General features: G+C 54.8%; 1 protein-coding gene across 1 annotated transcript; it reads left to right on the forward strand.

The window, feature by feature from the left end:
• Positions 1–480: 480 nt before the first annotated feature.
• HDGF (heparin binding growth factor) lies at positions 481–18,335 on the forward strand. The gene is made up of 6 exons (XM_081841385.1): positions 481–636; positions 14,755–14,831; positions 15,671–15,809; positions 16,053–16,235; positions 17,574–17,860; positions 17,991–18,335. Exons 1-6 carry the CDS (start codon positions 550–552, stop codon positions 17,995–17,997), a joined length of 780 nt encoding a protein of 259 aa, XP_081697511.1. The 5' UTR covers positions 481–549; the 3' UTR covers positions 17,998–18,335.
• The last annotated feature ends 1,493 nt before the right edge of the window (positions 18,336–19,828 follow it).

A 19,828-nucleotide genomic window follows, 5' to 3' on the forward strand; every position in this document is an offset into this window, starting at 1 on the left:
TCTTGGCGAACCCCTTAGGATCCCGGCCCCCCCCCCGCCCCCGAGTCCGAGCAGCGCCGGGCCGCCTGGCTCCTGCCGGGGAGGCGCCAGTCCCGATCCCCTCGCCACGAGCGACTGAGAAGAAAAAACCGCGTCCGAAGCGAAGGGCTTTCCCGGCCGCGAGCGGTTCCTGGGCTGGCGCGGCTGCTGCCCGGCCGCGGGGGAGACGGGCGCCACCCCGGAGGGCCGCCCCAGGGCGGGGCGCCGCCTCGCCTCCCTCCGCTGCCCCCGCCTCCTGGCGGCCGGGGGCGGGGAAAGGCGGAGGCGGAGGCGGAGGAGGCGGAGCCGGGCCTCCCTCGCCAGCCTCCCTCGCCACCGCTTTTCAAACACAAACAAGCGCCCCCGGGGAGCCCAGGCGCGCCTCCGCCAGCCCAACTGTTGCGCGGCGGAGGCCCGGAGAGCAGCAGCAGCGCCCGCCGGGAGGAGCAGCCCCAGGAGGCCCGGAGGCGGAGGAGGCGGAGGCAGAGGCAGGGGCAGAGGCAGGCCGCCCGCCGCCCCCGCCGCCGCGCCATGTCCCGCTCCAACCGGCAGCGCGAGTACCAGTGCGGCGACCTGGTCTTCGCCAAGATGAAGGGCTACCCGCACTGGCCCGCCCGGGTAAGGCGCCGGCGGGCGGGCGGGGAAGGGCGGCGGGAAGGGGCCTCGCAGCGCGGCCGAGGCCCGAGGCCCGGGGCTCGGGCGGGAAAGAGGCCGCGTGGCCCGCCGGCGGGAGAAGCCGCCGCAGCCGGGCCCGGGCGGGCCGCGGCCCAGCGCCAGGCGGGCGCTGCCAGCCAGAGCCGCCCTCCGGGGCCCGGAGGCGGGTCCCTTCGGCCTGGCCGCGCGGGCTTGGGGGCGGGCGGAGAGGCACCTGGCGGCGGCGGCGGCGGCGCGTGGAGCGCGGCCCCGTTTCCACGGGGAGGGAGAAAGAGGGGCTGCGCTGGGGAGTCGGGGAGCCCCCTCGGCGGACGTGGGCCGCGAAGCCCAGCCCCCTCGTGGCCGGGAGTTCCCAAGGCGGGCCCAGCCGAGGCGGCCGGGCGCAGCACGAGGCGCAGGGGAGGCCTGCTCCAGGCAGCCGCCTTGCCTTCCGCCCGCCCGCCCGGTTTCTGCTCGGAGGGCAACGGGAGGCCCTTTCTTTACTCGTCATTCATTCGGTAGAAATAGTTGCCTGCAATTATAGCAATATACTAATACTGAGGAGCAGAATTCTTTGGGATTGAAAAGCGTCCAGTTATTTGCTCAGAAACCCAAGTGGCCGCAGCACTTGCTAAATCCCGGCTGCTGCCTGGTTCACTCAACCTGAAACAGTGTTCCCCAAAGTTTGGTCTCCAACTGTTTTTGGACTACAATTCCCATCATCCCTGACCACTCGTCCTGCTAGCTAGGGATGATGGGAGTTGTAGTCCAAAAGGACCTGGAGGCCCAAGTATGGGAAGCACTGACCTAAAAGGAGGAAGTGGTCATAATGCCCTCCAGGTGTTGTTGGACTACAACTCCCATCACCTCTCACCATTTTCCATGGTGGCAGGCAGGGACTGATAGGAATTGGAGTCCAGCATTGTCTGGAGGGCACCATGTTGGCTATTCCTGACCCAGAACGCTGTTGGCCAACTAAGTCCAAACCCTCTGAAAATAACAGCCCCAAGTTAAGTCACAATCATTCATTTCAGTGAATTGAACTCTGAGTAGGACTAACACTGGATACAGTTTGACGGACCCCCTCTGGAGGTGGTGAGATCTTTTTCCTTGGAGGTTTCTGAGCAGAGGCTGGACAGGCATCTGTCAGCGATGCTTGAGCTGATATTCCTGCATTGCAAGGGGTTGAACCACCTGACCCTTGGGGTCCCTTCCAACCAGACTGTGCTATGATTCCAGCCCTTTCTGTTGAATCCCACTGATTTGTCATAGGCTAAGTTTACTACACGGGTGGCGCTGTGGTTTAAACCACTGAGCCTAGGGCTTGCCGACCAGAAGGTCGGCGGTTCAAATCCCCACGACGGGGTGAGCTCCCGTTGCTTGGTCCCTGCTCTTGCCAACCTAACAGTTCAAAAGCACGTCAAAGTGCAAGTAGATAAATAGGTACCGCTCCGGCGGGAAGGTAAACGGCGTTTCCGCGCGCTGCTCTGGTTCGCCAGACGTGGCTTAGTCATGCTGGCCGCACGACCCGGAAAAACTGCCAGCAGACAAACGCCAGCTCCCTTGGCCTATAGAGCGAGATGAGCGCCGCAGCCCCAGAGTTGTCCGCGACTGGACCTAACAGTCAGGGGTCCCTTTACCTTTAAGTTTACTACATGGTGTGGTGTTTCTTTTCTTTTTATGGGTGTTCTTAGCCACCCTGGGCTGTGAATGAGGAAGGCTAGCATGCAAGAGGTGGCACTGATGGGTCTGTCCCAGGAATGTGGTTTCTGAGCTCAGAGGCTTCCTCCCACCAGCAGCCAAAACAACTAATCCCCCCCCCCATTTACACCAGATCTTCCTGTTTCAAAATTTCGTCCTATGTTGGTGCGGAGCTAGCTTCTACTCAGAGCTGCAGGGCCTTCTCTGGCATGGCCCCAAGGCTATGGAAATCTCCCTCGAGAGAGAGATCCACCGGGCCGCTTCTCTGCAGGCTTCTCAAAAACAGATCATGGAGCATTTTGTTTCAGTTGACTTTCTTTGAACAACTTTCTTTGCTGGCCTTGCTGTTTGTTTCAACCCCGCGCCCCCTGTTTTGTGGAGTTGGATCATAGAGTGGTAGAGCTGGAAGGTTACCCTAGGGGTCATTGAACCCACCCCCACCCCAATCACAGCTAAATAATTCCTGGGAGCACCTCTGCATAAAAACTTCCAAGGAAGGAGAATACACCACCTTCCCATGGTGTTTTATGATGATTATTTCTAATAAAAATAACAATAGTTGTTAGTTGCTTTTTAAAAGAAATACTCTTGTTCCTTGTTGGATGTTGTCATGGTGGGGGTGTCACTTTCCTCATGCAGACCTCCTGTGCCGCCGCAGAGTTCCCCTGCGTGATTTTTGGAAAGGGGTCTGAGCTGCCACATTGGCCTCTAAAGACCCCTTTACTACCTTTGCTTATGGCAGTTGGATTTGGGTGGGGTGTCACCCCATTTTGAATGAGGATACCTACGCAAAGGGGGTGAGTGTAGTGTTTGTTAGGTCAAGAGCAGCGTTAGAAACTGAGATATGAAATCTAGGAGCTAAATGGCACCTTAAACCTAGGTTATGGGCACAACAATGGAATGTCTAGCCATGCTTTTTAATAATATGAATACAAAGCTGAAAATGAATGAACTGCAGCTAAAATCTTATGTTCATTTTTCACATGGTCTAGTCCTCATCTGAAGACTGCAAAAAACTAAGCCATACTTCCCCCTGCCCGCCTCCCCTAATATTCTTATGAGGGTCCCTTCTCCAATCCTCAGAGAGTAGTTGGAAGGGGGGAGGCAGCAGAAGGTCCTCCTTTCGTTCCAGCCAAGGCAGTTTTAATCTGAAATCTTAGGTGCAGTACTGCGCATTAGTGAAGTTCCCTGTCGCAGAAGGCAACTAGAACAACAGGAGTTTCGAACGCTGGTCAAGAGCATTAGCCAAAAGCTAAACCTCTCGATTTCCTCCATCTGTAATAAAGGTAAAGGTACCCCTGCCCGTACAGGCCAGTCGTGTCCGACTCTAGGGTTGCGTGTTCATCTCGCTCTAGAGGCCGTGAGCCGGCGCCGTCCGAAGACACTTCCGGGTCACGTGGCCAGCGTGACGAAGCTGCAGTTGGCGAGCCAGCACCAGCGCAGCACACGGAAACGCCGTTTACCTTCCCGCTGTAAAGCAGTCCCTATTTATCTACTTGCACTTAAGAGTGCTTTCGAACTGCTAGGTGGCCATCTGTAATAATGTGGAGTTATACCAGCCTACCTTACAGAGATGTTAAGAGGATTGTTGACATAATGTTTGGTTTTAGCCCGTTAAGCCCTTTTAAAAAGCTCCGTATAAGTACATGTGTGTCTTCTTGTTTTTACTTGTTGTGTCTTCAGTTATTTAATTATTTCTGTTTATTCCTGTAACCATGAGGGCTAGAAACTTGGGGTTTTTATCAAAATGAAAAAAGGGAAATTCAGTAGTAGCTCATTTGATTAGAGCGTGGTGCTGATAATGCCAAGGTTTCAGGTTTGAACCCCGTATGGGATAGCTGCATATTCCTGCATTGCGCAGTGGGGTGGACGAGATGATCCTCAGGCAGTGCTCAAAATTAGCCAGGCGCGTTTTGCTACTGGTGTGGATCCAATTGTGCTCATGTAGAGAATTACTCAATGTAGAGACTTACTCCATAGTAATTTCCATTTCCACCGTGTGCGTTCCTCCTTCTTGCACACTGGGACAAGTGAATTTTGTAAGAGGAAGCTACAATCAAGCAATGTAGCTGAGCTCATAGAATTGTAGCATTGGAAGGGACCCTGAGGGTCATTTAGTCCAAACCCCTGGTGAATAGATCTTCCTTTGCAGCAACTGCAACCTGGATTCCAGTTGCCATTTGTCGCCTAGCTTATATACTCAAGTTTCTAACCCTGTCATGTCTCTTCCAACTCCACAATTCTATGGGTCTGTTGCTGCGAGAGAAACACTTTTGTACTTACTTCTGAGTAAACCTCCCTAGAACTTGGCTCCATGGCCCTCGAATGACCATCGGCATGATGAGCAGTGAAACCTGCATATATTTGCGTAAATATTTGTGTGGCTAAAGTTGGATACAGCCCATAAACTTTGTGTGTTTTGCCTGTCAATCTAGGATCCCCCTCCTTCTTCCAAGAGGCTATAGCGGGTGCCTTCCTTTAATCAATTCAATATTCCAGCTCCAGCAGTGTTGCCAAAATCTTGCCACACACACCCTCCTTGTTCACACAAACCAGCACAGCGCGTTTCTGGAACTTGTCTGCTGTTTGTTGTTAATTACATTATGTCCTGGCCCAAACCCCGCAGGGAGCCACTGTCAGCCAGTGCCACACGCCCCGTCGTCAGGGATGATGGGAGCACTGTCCCTGGTGTGGACAGTACTGAACTAGATGCCCCAATGGCCTGACTCTCTTCCTCTTTAAACCAGACTTTTGTGGGAAACCATGAGGACTAGAATCTTCCTCTGGCAGAAGGGATACAGCTCAGCATTCACAATTCACCAGGCACATTTTGCCCCTGGCTGTCGGCCACTTGTGACCAAGTGAAGATGCCCGGGTGCCAGGATGGCGCCTGACGCTCCCCCCATCTGGGGATCCTTGGGCCTTGCCTGTTTTCACACACTAACAACACATCCTGTAGAATTCTGTCTGTTATATTTTATCTGCACAATCGGAACATATTTCAGAAACCACAAAGTTGTTCTGACAAATACGACTTTCCAGCCGCCTGGCCCCAAAATGGCAACTAGACATTCCGTTTTGGCATCTGTAAACCTGGTTTAAGGAGCCATTTGGCTCCTCGCTTATATATCTGAGTTTCTAACATGGACGTGGTCGCAGCTCGATGCTTGGAGCACCTGCTTTGCATGCCAAGAAGTCCAGGGAGGACTGGCAGAGATCCGTACTTGAAGCCCTGGTGAGCTGCTGCCAGTCAGTGTAAGCAGTACTGGGTTAGACGGACCAGCAGCCTGTATAAGGCAGCTTCCTATACAGGGAGTGGAAGAGACCTTTCTAACCTAAAGCTTTATGATGGGGATGGCTGGCCTGCAGCCATCTAGATGTTGCACGACGGGCCTGCAGCCATCTAGATGTTGCCTGCAGCTCTCTAGATGTTGCACGACGGGCTCCAACTCTCCCAGTCCCTTAGCATTGGGGCCAGTCCTGATTGGGTCCTACAGGAGTTGGAGTTCAGCATCATCTGGGGGGTGTCGGATAAAGGGCAAATTTAGGGAGGAGCATGAGAAGCTGCCTTATACTGACTGGCTGGCAGATGTTCTTTGGGGTCTCTGGCTGGCAGGCTTCCCCAGCCCTTCCTGGTGATGCCAGGAGTCGCAGCTGCAGGGCATGTGCCCCAGGGCTGAGCTTTCCCCCAGGAACTTATTTTCATTTTCACAGGTGTTTAATTCCAGTAATCAGGGTGGGATGTTTTACATCAGGGCTGTTTGCGATTTTAATTCAGCGATTCTCCATCCCCCAAAGGCATCACTTTTAAATCTCTGGATCAAATAAACTTTCCAGTTTTCCACTCTAATATATATGTTCTGGAGTGGAAGCATACACGCCAGCTGGGTATCTTGCTTCCAACCCAACTGAACCCTGAGTGCCACCCAGGAGCATAAGTAGAACCTCTCCAGCATCAGAGCCCACAAAGCTTTTGCACTGCAAAATTTAATAGACTCATAGGGCTGGAAGGGACCCAAGGGCCATCTAGTCCAACCGCATATGATCACAGAACTTGTATCTGCTTAGGGGAGCCGTTGCGTATAAGGACACTGAGGACACATTGGATGGGAAACTGCGCGTTGCAGGGGGTTGGACTAGATGACCCTCAGGGGCCCCTTCTGACTCTTCCATTCTATGATTCTAAGCAAGATCACTTCCTGGAAGGCAAAGTGCCAAGAACTTTCCAGAAGTAAGGGCGGCTGGCAGAGGAGTGTTTCTCCACGATAAGGAAAGTAGATGAGCACGCTGTTCGTTTGGCGTAAGCCGATATAAACGAATGGTAGAATAATAGACGGCCTCTTGTGTCATATTGATGGTACTGGAGCTCGAGAGTCTCATCTTTGCTCCTGATTCACTCTCTTACAGAGGAAACGGGGCCTGCATTGTGCTTGAAAGGCGGCCACGGATTCTGGCTACGCTGACAAGCTCCTGTTATGTTATACCGATTAAACATTATATAAAGATAAACAATAAATGAGCTAGTCAGGGAACGCAGGAGAGGTGGAATGAGCTATGACCTAAATGCGTTTCTTTTGCATTCAGGTATTTCAAACCAGGTTGTTAAGGAGCATCGAGGCTGCAGTCCCACACCCAAAGCCACTTACCTGGGGGTAAGCCCCACTGAATTAAAAGAGACTTCTTCTTTTAAGTAGACATGCATAATAGGATTGTGCTAATGTAGCTCCACTTCTAAAATAATCCAGATTAAACTTCAGAAAACCCTGGTTTGTGTTTTTTCAATGTACCATTCCATGGGGCTGCTGCAGCTGGCCATGAGGGTCCTGAGTCCGTCCCCCGCCCCCAATCCTGGGGTGGCACTTTCCCCCATCTTTCATTCCATGGGGCCTGGGTTTCCCCACATCAGACACCCAGCTCCCTCTGCTGTCCCTGCAGGTGCAAACGTCCCGCTGCTCCAAAGGGAGCTGGGAGCCGCCCCAAGTGTGGGGTGCCCTATGGCGGCGTCTGCCAGGCCTGTTAATTTGCCAGGGCACCTTCTCAGGGTCGTGGCTTGATTTGCTGCGAGGGGCCAGGCGCCCCCAGAGTGGTCGATGGGGAAATGGATTTCTAGGTTGCCATGGCAGGAATCGAGTGGTCCTGTGTGGGCGCCTTTGGAAGACTTCCCAGCCGCACAGTGGAGGCCTGCTCAGGCCTCTCTTTCGAAGCAAGGGAGTTATGGGCACCTAGCAAAAACTTCCTCCTCCTCCTCCTCCTCCAGGCTGGCTTCCCTTGGTGTGCAGCCATTTTTGCCTCTGCCTGCACCGGCAGCCGTGTTTGCTGGAAACCCTGCTGCCACAGGGCCTGGGAATGGCTGCCTTTTGTCATTGCCGCTCTTGCAAAACAAAACAGAAACCGCCTGGCTCTCTTCTGCTGCCGCCTCTTTTCTTCTTCCTTCCTTGCTGTGGCCGTTGGGGGAGAAGGGGGGGGGAGGAGGCCTCTCCTACTCTCCCAAGAGGGAGCCAGGAAAGCCTTGCGGTTTGGGGGGAGGGGGGCTCTGTCCTCCACGCACAGATGGTCCCTGCTGGCTCTGCAAGAGGTGCTCCTGTTTCAGCACATCCAAGGCTCCTCTGGGCCATCACCCCATGGAGGCCAGCAGAGCAGGACCCCCGGCCCGGCTTGGCTTCTGGTGGATCTCCCAGTCCCCCACTTGGCGTGTGCTTCCTCCTGATGCAATTTTGTCTTCTATTTTCTATGTGCTTGGTGCATTTTGTTCAGTTCTAACACTTGGCCATCTTACATTACCAACCCAAACAATTGCAGTCTATTTTAAAACCCCTCAGAAGTTTTAAATGAGCACAGAAGCTTGACCCAGCAGACCTGATTTAACCGTCTCCATTTAGGCAGCTCCGAAGTGTTCATTGTTTCGATGCTGAGTGAATCAACCTGTTTGGAGGGTTTCTTAGCAAAAGGATGCAATTTATAGAGCTGAGCTCCATGGGGGGGTGACCTAACATCGCATTCCTTATTGCAGCTATATTGGAGCTGTTCAGTTTACAATTTGCAGAGTTTCAAAAGTCAAAAGTGGGCAGGTCCCTGCCCTCAAATGGCTTACAGTCCAAAGCAGAAAATACAGAAGACCTGGAGAGATTGAGAGATTGAGAGGAAAGAAAAATGGATGTTACTGCTATTATTTTATGGCTGTTAAAATACCCAAAGTTGGGCTAAGAAGGGAATAAACAAAGCGGTCAAAGTCAAGCAAAGTTGAATAAGAAATGAAGCAGAACGTAACTAAACAACCTGGTGATATAAATGCAGCGATTGTTAAAGCATGTTGAAATGTTGTTGTTGTTGTTTAGTCGTGTCCGACTCTTTTTTACCCCCTGGACCAGAGCACGCCAGGCACTTCTGTCTTCCACTGTCTCCTGCAGTTTGGTCAGACTTTGGTCATACCTTGGGTATTTTAACTGCCATGTTGAAATAAAAATGATTTATTCAGTGGAAGGAAGAAGTCTACTTGTGGGTCTGCATGGGGGGGGGGCAGGATAGGAGCTGGTGCCACATCAGGGGCAGGATTCAACCATGCAGGACAAGGAGGGGGCTGGCACTTTGCAAGGCTTTGGGCATCAGGGCAAAACCCATTTCTCATTGACCAGGCATTGCAAATGGACCCATTTACCTTTTTAATGATGTTTTGGGCCTGTTTCCTATTATAGGGTCACTTCTGGTGATACTTATTGCTCTCTCTTCTGATATCTGTTGATAAAGGGTAGTTTGTAAGTAGCTTGGTTATTAAAATAAATTACAGACTTGGGTGGGTTTGTTTGAGGGCAGGGGCAGTTCACTGAAGCTGAATGTTGGAAGATGCAGGACTGCTGCAGTGAGAGTTAAACTGTGGAACTCCCTCCCACTGGAGGTGGAGATGGCCACCAGCCTGGGTGGCTTTAATAGAGAGGGACAAAGTTATGCCGGGGGGGGGGGAGAGGGCCATGGAGGGCTCCTGCCCCCACAGCGGGAAGCAGCAATGCTGTGAATGCCAGTGGCTGGAAGAGCCCAGGACTTACGATAGGTCTGCTTGGGGGTTTTCTGAAAGAGGCATCTGTGAGTAAATGGGCCCCCTTGGGCCTGATCCAGCAAACGGGCTCTTCTTAGGTTCCTATGAGATGGTGGGAAACAAATAGGGCTTGGTTTCCCCTCTTGTGACTCTCTTGGAAAGGTGGCTAGTGGTTTCTGGTGATGGGCCGGGCCTCTTGGCTCCCAGCTGGAGCAGCAGGCAGAACTGGTCCCTCTGTTCCAGGCTGCTTCTGAACCCTGCTCTTCTGCAAAGAGCAAAAGGAAAGCCACTCTCTCTCCATTTGCGCAGGCTCTGCGCTTGCAGAGTGACAGGGGCCTCATCTCTGCACATCCTATTGTAGGGGGTTGGGCCAGATGACCCCTGGAGGTCCCTTACAACTCTACGATTTGGGTTGATCCAGGGTCCAGTCTGGTTGCATTCGGGATCAACCCAGGAGTGGGGAAAGGGGCTTCTCTGGCCCCCAATTTGCCCCCACCCATTCCACATCCTCACACTGAGCATCTTAGAGGCCCCTGCCTGCTGGCCTCCCTGTCGCAATCAGGCTCTGGCCCCCCAGCCAGGGAAACCTGTTTCCCAGCCGGCCTTTCCTGTTGGCCCAGACGGTCTCCTCCATCACCCGCCACCCACCCACCAGACACCCAGGTGCTCCTTAGGGTGCCCTCCCCACCCCCATCCTTTTCCAGATAATGCTGATCAGGCTCCCAAAAAACCTTGGGTGGAAAAGAGTGTTTGGGAGGGGGACACCCCCCCCCGTCTGCCCCTGCCTGGCTGCCTGGTTGCCCCACAGGTGGGGAGGCATGGGGCTGGCAGGGCAAAGCCAGGCCATGGGGGCGGAGCTGGTTTTGTAGGCCTCCTTTCTGCTGCCAGGCTGTGTGCCTCTGGCCCAGCCTCCTGGCGGAGGTGCCTGGCCTGTGTGAGCTTGCATGCGTGTGTTAATGTGGGGCCAGTGCCAGGGGGGCAGAGGGCAGAGGCCTGCTCTGCTCTGCTTTGCTTTGCTCTGCTCTGGCCCTCTGCCCTCTGGCTAGGCTCCCCTCCCTCCCCTGTCAGGCCAAAGAGAAAGGCCTTCACACAGAGAGTTAAACTTTGGAACTCCCTCCCACCGGAGGCAGGGGTGGCCACCAACATGGGTGGTTTCATAAGAGGATTGGACAAATTCACGGAGGAGGAGAGGGCCATGGAAGGCTAGGTCGTTGTGCTCAGATCCTGCTTGCCAGCCCCTGTGAGAAGAGGAACCAGGCTCTTCTTGTGTTCTTATGAAACCTCCGGGTCCAGAGGCAGTCTATCACAATCCCTAAATTTTTAGATTGTATTGAGCTGATGTGAGAACAGGTGGCTGGGCTAGATGGGCCCCCTTGGCCAGATCCAGCAGCCAGGTTCTTCTTAGGTTTATATGGAGCCTCCAGGTCCAGAGACAGTCTGTCTGGATACAGGAGGCTGGACTAGATGGCCCCCTTGGGCGGCTCCAGCGGGCTCTTCTTGGAAAGGGTGAGGTCTGTCTTGGCACCCAGTTGCAGATTCCAGCCAACCTTTGCACCTGCCCCTTTGCTCTCTGGGTGGGTGAGGCTTCTCAGGGCGCCTTGGCAGGTGCTGGCACTGTGGGTGCCCAGGCCCTGCTGGGGATCTCCTTCAGCTCTCCATGGCTGCTCTTGAGGGTCCAGGAGCCCCTTTGCTCAGCTGTCTGCGTGGGGCAGGGGCTGCCTTTCCCCATCTCCATTGGGAGGCATCAGGGCTTGAACCCGGGACCCTTCCCAGGCCAGGCAGTCTGCTCCCCCACTGATCTGTGGCCTTCCCTCTGGAAACACAGGTAAGGTCCCAATCCTCACGGTTCCAAACATCGGGAGCTGTCTCTGGGTCTGTCTCACTCAGTATTGTTGGCACTGGCCGGCAGCAGCTGCTCACTAGAGGGATTTGGGTTGGTGGAGGCATTCCCAGCCCTACCAGGAGCTGCTGCCTGCGGAGAGGGAACCTGCAACCTTCTGCCTGCCAAGCAGCGGCAGAGGGAGGCATTGTTGACCCTCCGTGGGGGCGTCTGTTGCTCCTCTCCCTCTCCTCCCACCCCACTGATAATGGCTGGAGGGTGAATGGGACCGGCCCCCTTGGCCAGATCCCCAGGTGGGAGAAAGGGCGCTCCCATGGTGCGTGTGGCCACCTCCCTCCCTCTGAGGAAACCCAAGCCAGGCTGAGAAGCAGGAAGGGGCCTCCTGGCGGTGACTCAGCAAGGGTGGCGGCGGAGGCCACTCCTCCTCCTCCTCCTCCTCCTCCCTCCGCTGGCGGCTGGCAGGGCAGGGCCAGAGGGAGAGGCGGCCGGATCAGGCCAGAGGCCGCTCTCCTCCCGATGGCCAACCCCCCCTCCAGATAGACTGCCTCTGGATTAGGAAGCTCCATAGGAACAGAAGGGGAGCCTGGCTGCTGGATCAGGCCTAAGGGGGCCTCACAGGGCCTCACAGAGGCTCCATAGGAAAGCGCCCCCCTCCCTGCAAGAGCCTGTGAATTCTTCTCCTCGCCATCCAGGTTGGCAGCCCTCACTGCTGCCTCTGGCAGGAGACATTGGCCTGACGCCACTGCAGCCTGTTCTGATGGAGCCTCCAGGTCCAGAGGCAGTCTGTCAAGACCCCTAGGTTCTATGGGGCATTTGGCCAGTGGGAGAGATGGGCCCCCTTTGGGCTCTTGCTGGGTTCTGAGAGTGGGGGCTGCAGGCCCCCCCCCCGCCCTTTGGAGGCCCTGGGCCTCTTCCTCTTCCTCCTCTCCAGCCCACCTGCCTCCTTCCCTCTGAGCCTCCTTTGTTCCCCTTTGTGATGGGGGTATTGGGTTTCCCTCCACACCTTCCTCCTCCCCCAGGAGAAGCAGCACCTGCCTCTTCCTGCAGCTCAGGGGACCTGGGAGCAGGATTAAGCCTTTTGTCTCTCTCCAACCTTTTTTCCTTTTTAGCAATCACCAGATTGGGGGGGGGGCTGTTGTCTGAGCCAGGGAGGGGCCCACATGGAGGGGAGGGGCATTTCCCAAGCCAGGCTGCCAGCAAACAGCTTCTGGACAGAATCATAAAATAACTGTCGAGTTGGAGGGGACCCTGAAGGGTCATCTAGTCCAACCCCCTGCAATGCAGGGATGGCAGCTGCAGCATTCAGGACAGGTGCCTGGAGGGGGCAGACAGAGGCCACGGATCATGCACAAAGTGCTTTGCTGGCCTTTTGGGATCTGCCCATTCACCCCTGCTTGAGTTAAGGTTTGCTTTTAAGCATCATGACCTCCCCCCCTTTAAGAAGCACCCATCTGGGTCAGAGGAAGACGACTGCCTCCCCTTCTTCCGATGCGGGTCGGCCAAATGCCCTTGTGAGGCCTCAGGCAGCCATGGGAGTAGCCAGGGGGAGGGCCATCCTAGGGGCCCATGGAGCCCACCATCCTGAATTCCAGTACCCCAAAGAACCAAGGAGTCAGGATAGACTGCCTCTGGACCTGGAGGTTCCCTAAGAACATAAGAATCTTCTGGATCAGACCAATGGCCCACCAAGTCCAGCATCCTCTTCTCCGGTGCAGAAGCCAGTCATTCACTTGGGATAATGAGGACTAGAATATTGCTTTGTGTTTAGGGTGAGAGCCTGCAGGGCAGCTGCTTTGCTTGCAGAAGTCCCTGGCTGTTGGCCAAGCCAGCTGGGGGTGATGGGAGCCGGGGGTTTGGGGTTTTGGTTTGAGGTGGCAAAAGGAGCCCCTGGGGGCCAGCTGTGGAGATCAGAGCGGCCCCAGGCCAGCAGGTGGCTGTGCAGTGCCAAAATCACATGGGAGGGAGGGAGCTGGATGGCCTTTGTTAGGCAGAGAAGAAAATCCAGCAGGAATTTGGAAGTGCTCCTCCTCTCTTCCCATCTGCAGGGGCCGGTGGCTGCCTGGCCATTGTTCCTCCCTGCCCCCCCCAATCCCTGCTGCTGCCCCCCCCCAGCTGCAGAATCTGCTGAGCTAAATTGGCGCTGCAGTCTAGACAGGAGCTTACCATTGGTCAGAAGGGGGCAGGGAGCCCTTGCAATCCTGGCCCTGTGCCGAAATAAGAGTGGCTGCCTGCCAGATCAGTGCCCCCCCCCCCATGTGTGTTCCCTAGCACCCAGGAGGCTGGCCCTCCCCACCGGCCCCCCTCCCCAAAGCAACCTGTAAGACGGGGCCTTTTAAACAGAACCCAACTGCTGGGCTTTTCGTTTCAACATTCAGTGTACATTTGTCCACCATCTTCCTCTATTGCCACACCTGAGGCGGTTTGCAATCCGAAGAAACAACAGCATATGCAATAAAAGTTACCGTACATATAATGATCCAATCCCATGTCAAAAGTCATAATATAAAAAGATGACTTTAAGCAACTTAAAATAAACAGTTGAGATTCCGGCCTTGCAGGGGTTGGACTAGATGACTGTGGGGTCCCTTCCAGCTAAACAGTTCTGTGGTTCTTTGAACTTGTATCAAATGATGTCCAATAATCCATTTGAAACATAGCAATACACAATAAGATTAACTCAAAAAGATCAGTGATTAATAATAGAGAAGAAGAGTTGGAACAAATCATTGATAAACTATAGCTGATAAAAAATAACAGCAAGTTGGAAGACATTAAAAAATGCAAAAGGATCACACTGAGCAACAAATTTACATAACTTATTTTTTAAAATCCCAAAAATATATTTATTCCCCCCCTCCGACCCGGATCAGACCTGGGGGGTGGAGAATGTCCTGGTGCCCCCCGTGGCCAGTCAGCTTAACTCAGAGCCCTCCTGCGGGGTGCAAAGTCCCTCCCCACCTGCTTGCCGCTTTCCTTTCTCTTTCCAGTGGTCCTCTGCGATAGACTACCCCTGAGCCCAGAGGCTCCACTGGGGTCTCTAGCCTCTCTCCTCTGTGGCTTTGCCCCCGTTTAGAGCTGCCTCCCAGTTGGGAGATCATCCCACCTTCTGTACACCAGGCAGCTGTCCTCTCCAAATCTCTACCCCCCCCCCGATACAGTTGGGCTCTGACTCCTCTCCACCTTCACCTGCGAGGTCTAGAGTCTGGACTCAATGCGCCTCCATCTTTTTGATAATACCAGCAGAGGTATATGGCCAAAAGCATTGGCTTTGTCTGTGATCTCAGCCGCTCAAATAGTCATTGCAACCTTAGTCCCAAAATCTGACACTGGGCGCTTAGCACCATTGCGGAGCTATTGTGGAGAAAATTAGGAGATACTTTGAGATTTCAGTGCAGACTAGAACCTGCAGAACCTTTTTGTGTGATTTTGTTACATATAAAGTGGAAGCCTTGTTTTCAAGGCAGCCCTCCTGACCTCCGATTCCATGATTCTGTGACTCCAAAAAACTTCTTATTCCTTTTCCTCTGTCCAGATTGATGAGATGCCAGAGTCCGCTGTGAAATCGGCTTCCAACAAGTACCAGGTCTTTTTCTTCGGGACCCATGAAACGTGAGTAGAAGGAAGCGGCCAGTTTCTCCTTTGCGAGGGGGATTCGCTTCTGCACCTGGACAGAGCTGCGTCTGTGGATATCAGACTTTGGAGCTGCTGCTTCCTGTGTGATTTGGGGCTGGGGTCCATCATGGGGGTGTCAGGGGAGAATGGCTGCGTACGATTGCCACTGGGAAATTCTGAATATTGAGCCAGCGTGCTAATACCGGATAATCATAATTATAATTAAGTTTTTTAAGTTTATTTTTTTTAAGGCATTCCACTACCCCCTGGCCAGGACTGTGAGACAAAATGTTGAAAGCCTCTCAGAATTGTAGAGTTGGAAGGGACTCCAAGGGGCCACGGGTTCAAGTTCTCCCCTCTGGAGCAGCAGAAAACAGTCTGGCTTCATGGGATGGCCCTTCAGATATTAGCTGGCCATCATGTTGCTTCTTGTTCTCCTCTTTTCCAGTCTGAACAGACCTAACCTTCTCATCATAGAAACAACTGTTTAAAAATTCCTGCCTGTGTTTTGAGTTTTCCTCCTCCCTCCCTATCCCATTTCCCTTGTGTGTCATGTCCTTTTCTTTTACTGTAAGCCTGTGCAGGCAGGGACTGCCTTGTTCCACTCTGGGAGTATTTTTTTTGGCTGAGGAGCAGGCCATACAGATGCGCCAAAGAAACACATAAATTAAAAAAATTCAAGCGAGGCCTACCGCGCATATATATAGGCTTCTCCAGCGGGGCTTTCAGGGGCCGGTCTGGGCCAGCCCACGGCCCTTGTGTGTGTGTGTGTGTGTGTGTGTGTGTGTGTGTGTGTGTGTGTGTGTGTGACTCACGGCTCCTCTCTCTCCGCCCAGGGCGTTTCTGGGACCGAAAGACCTCTTCCCGTATGAAGAGTGCAAGGGGAAATTTGGGAAGGCCAACAAGCGGAAAGGCTTCAGCGAAGGCCTCTGGGAGATAGAGAACAACCCCACCGTCAAGGCATCCGGGTACCAGGTGCGCACTGGGGAGGGTTACCTCCTCCGCCCAAGAGAGCCGCAATTCCCTGGGGCCCAAACACGCTACAGTTCCCAGGATTCCCGTGCGCCTTAAGTGTGGGGCCAGCCAGGGCTGCTGCTCCTTCTGTGGGGCTGGCTTCCCGGCCTCCGGGGCCCCAGAGATGGGAGGCCTCGTTCCGTGGCTCCAGTCCCAGTGGGGAAACCGAGGCTGAGTGTGTGCTTTCTGCCGCTTCCTCCGCAGCCAACCCAGAAGAAGGGCCCCACGGAGGACGCGGGGGCCGAGCGGGAGCCGGAAGCAGGGCAGAAGAAGGAGACCCCCGACGGGAGCAGCGACGAGGAGGGGAACCTGGTGATTGACGAGCAGTCCAAGGAGAAGAATGAGAAGGCCGGGAGCAAGAGGAAAGCAGAGGGGCCCCTCCTGGAGGTAAGCGGGGGGGGGACCACACGTGGCCCACCCCACAGCCAGCCCTCTCGCAGCGGCCGACTGGGGCAGGAAAAGGGTCTGTGGCGCTCCTCCCGTGGGGCTCCCTTTCTCCTTCTCCCGGGATACTAGAGGGGTTCATTGATCGATCGATCGTGTTCCTGTCCTGCCTTCTCCCCCCAAGGAGCTAAAAGTGCGGTACATGGTTCTCCCCCCTCCCCATTTAATCCCCACAACAGCCCTGAAAGGTAGGTTAGGCCAAGAGCCAGCGACTGGCCCTCAAGGTCACACCCAGTGAACTTCCTGGCCCCCCACGGCCATTTGAGCACCAAAAGCAGGTGGCTCATTCCGGTGAGGAGAGGTCCCCCTCTGGGCTGGAGGCCCCTTGCAGATCTCTTGGGGATTGCTCCTCCTGCGCTCCCACACGTGAGCTGGTGCCGGAAGCTGCTTTCATCCCAGCTCAGGCCGAGCGTCGATCCAGGTCAGTGTTTCTTGCTCTGACTGGCAGCAGCAACGGGGGCTCTTTGGGGCTCCAGGCACAAGACTCACTCCCGGCCCTGTCTGGAGATGCCTCTGGTGTGGGATGGTGAGCCGGGGGTTTGACTCATGCGAGGCACGTCTGCCCCCATCTGCAGTGTTTTCCCAGGGACGGATCCTGGGTGCTGTGTCTGGGGGCCCCTGAGGTCCCCACATCCCCACATCTCTTTATAAAAGTACTGCTATGCCGCTAAATCACAAGACGTACCAAAGCGTTAAAATAGCGTTAAAAATATTTTTTGTGAAAGCATTTAAAATATTAACAGCAATTTCAGAGTGAAAAAAGTTAAAAGCCAGGATTGACAAAACGTTGTGGGGTTTGCACTCGTTTTAATTGCCTGCATAGGAATAGAAACGTTTTTGGCAGGCGTTGAGAAGTTGGCACAGAAGGCGACTGCTGCATCTCAAGTGGCAGGGAGGTCCACAGGCCGATGACACTCAAGGCTGGGTTTCTTGTCACGTTGTTCTGTGCTGCTGCTTTGTCATCTCCTGCATTTTATTTTATTTTATTGTGCCCAGCTTTTGCCCCCCCCCCCGAATATTAATAAGGGTTCCTAGTTGGAAGGGGATCCCCAAGGCTGAACTAACCCACTGCAAGGCAGGAGTCGCAACTCGAGAATCCCCAACAAATGATGGCTGCCCAACTTCTGCTGAAGAACCTCCAATGAGCCATGAAGCCATGGTGTTGGAAGGGACCCCCCCCCCAGGCCATCTAGCCCAACCCCAGCACCACAGCTCTTGAGCGCACAGAAGTGCTGGGGGGAGACAGGCTGGACCTCCCTGACCCCTCTGTCCGTCTTGCAGGACTCCTCCCCCAAGCGCGCCAAGGAGAGCGAGGACCAGGAGGGCGCTGGGGGGGAGAAGCCCAAGGGCTGTGAGGGAGACGCCCCCAAGGAGACCGAGAAGCCCAAGAAGCCACAGCCCAGCAGCCTCCTCCCCGATGGCGGGGAGAAGGAGGAGAACAGCAGCCGAGCCGCTGATGCGCCGGCCGGAGGCGAGGGGAAGGAGGAAGCCTCCGAGGAAGAGGACGAGGAGGAAGAGGACGAGGAGGAAGAGGAGGAGGAGGAGGCCAGCAGAGACCACAAGGAGAGGTGAGGGCTCCCTGACCCAGAGGCAGCCTGGCCCCGGGGTCAGGAGAAGGAAGGGTCCTGGAGGGGGGAGGGACCCTCAGGGGTCATCCAGTCCAGCCCACTGCAATGCTCCCCCTCTGCTCTCTCGCAGCCTGTAGCTGGCCGACCCAACCTGCTCTTCTCCTTCTCCGGACCCGATCCCGGCCTGCTGGCGGTTTCCCTGGGTGCTCAGAACCAGACTCCGACCCGCTGCCTGTGCCCCTCGTGGGGAGGGGGGTCAGGAACCACATTTCTGCGGAAGGAAGCGGAAGGAAATGGCTCTGCCCAGGCGCCTCCCTCTGCCCCCCCCCTCCATCTCTCTCTCTCTCTCTCTCTCCTCTCCTGGCCTCGCCATTTTGCGGGTCCCGCGCTTTGAGTTAGTCCTTTCTAGGGGGTTGGGAAACGCTGGTCAGCCACTTTGAAATAAAAGCAGTTGAATGCCTTTTTAAAAAAACAACCCTGGTTTTGGATTTGCTTCCAGGCGCTCTGGGGTGAAATTGGGGGGGGGGGCTGGTCCTTTGCACCTTCTCAAAACGGGGGAGAGGGTGGAATAAAGGGCATTTGGGTGTGCAAGGCCTCACCCTCAACCCCATGGAATGAGCCTCCAATGCCACCATCTGCACCCTCCTCCCCAGGTTCCCTCAACGCAGGTGGCTGACGTCTGCTGGGCAGGGGACACGCGGGGGGGGGGGGATGGCTTGCCAACGTCCACCAGAGCACACACACCCCCATTGGCCCAAAGGGGCTCCTGGGAGACTCTGGGCAAGTGCAGCAATTTCTGGCTGGCCTTTTTCCCTTTCAAATAACTCGTTTGGTGGTGCTTTGGGGCCACCCCCCTGCAAGGGGAAGGAAGGTGGGGAAGATTCAGCCAAGGGCCCCCAAAGGATCAAGGGGGGGGGAGGGACTTCCAGGAGGAAAGGTTGCACCCTTCGGGACTTTTAGTTACAGTGGTGTCCAAACTTTTTTCAAAGAGGGCCAGATTTGATGAGGTGAAGGGCCGTGAGGGCCTAATAAAGGGCCAACCATAGTTGTTGGGTTTTTTTTAGGATTTTACCCCAGGAAATAAACTGCCACAGGGGCCGGAATAGGCCCCCGAAATGGACTTTGGTCATGCCTGGTTTAGAGAAGGGGCGACATGATAGAAGTTTATAAAATTGCACATGGCACAGAGAAAAGATGGATGTTGGGAGACAGGACAGGTGAAAGTCCTGCCTAGTTAAAACTTTGGACCTCCTTCCCACAGAAGGCTCCGATAGCTGCCAACCTGAATAGTTTTAAAAGAGGATTGGGCCAATTCATGAGGAGGAGAGGGATATTGATGGCTACTAGCAAAGATGGCTGGGCTCTTCTCTCCACACTCAGAGGCCGCCGTGCTTCTGAAGGCCACTTGCTGGAAGAAGCCACAGAAGGGGAGAATTGCTCTTGTGCTTGGATGCTGCTTGTGGGTTCCCCCGAATAGGCTTGGCCCCTAGGAGAACAGGATGCTGGTCTAGATGGGTCCCTTTTGGCCTGATCCAGCAACCAGGCCCGCCTTAAGTTTGGAAGTCACCCAAAGGGGGAAGACAATTGAAGCAAAGCCATTGTGCGTGTCCTCCTGTGCTCTGCAGTCACTGATAACTGAGCCAAGCCGAGTGGCACTTGACCGGGGGGGGGGACCTGTCTCAGATTCCACCCCCAACAGACATTTTTTAATCCAGAAGGACCCCCAGGAACAATCCTGCAAAGCACTATTTCCGGTTCTGCTTCCTGTACCTCAAAGGCATCTTGTAGAGCAGGGAGGCGTTCAGCAAAGGGCAGCCCAAAGGTTTGTGGGGATGGAGAGAGGTTTTTCTACCTTTCAGTCATAGAATCCTCCAGCGGTAGAGTCGGAAGGAACCCTGAGGATCATCTAGTCCAACCCCCTGCGATGCAGGAAACGCGCAGCTGTCCCCTGATGCTAGACTGCAGTGG

Source organism: Podarcis erhardii, assembly GCF_964252035.2.
Source record: "Podarcis erhardii genome assembly, chromosome: 15".
Lineage (NCBI taxonomy): Eukaryota > Metazoa > Chordata > Lepidosauria > Squamata > Lacertidae > Podarcis > Podarcis erhardii.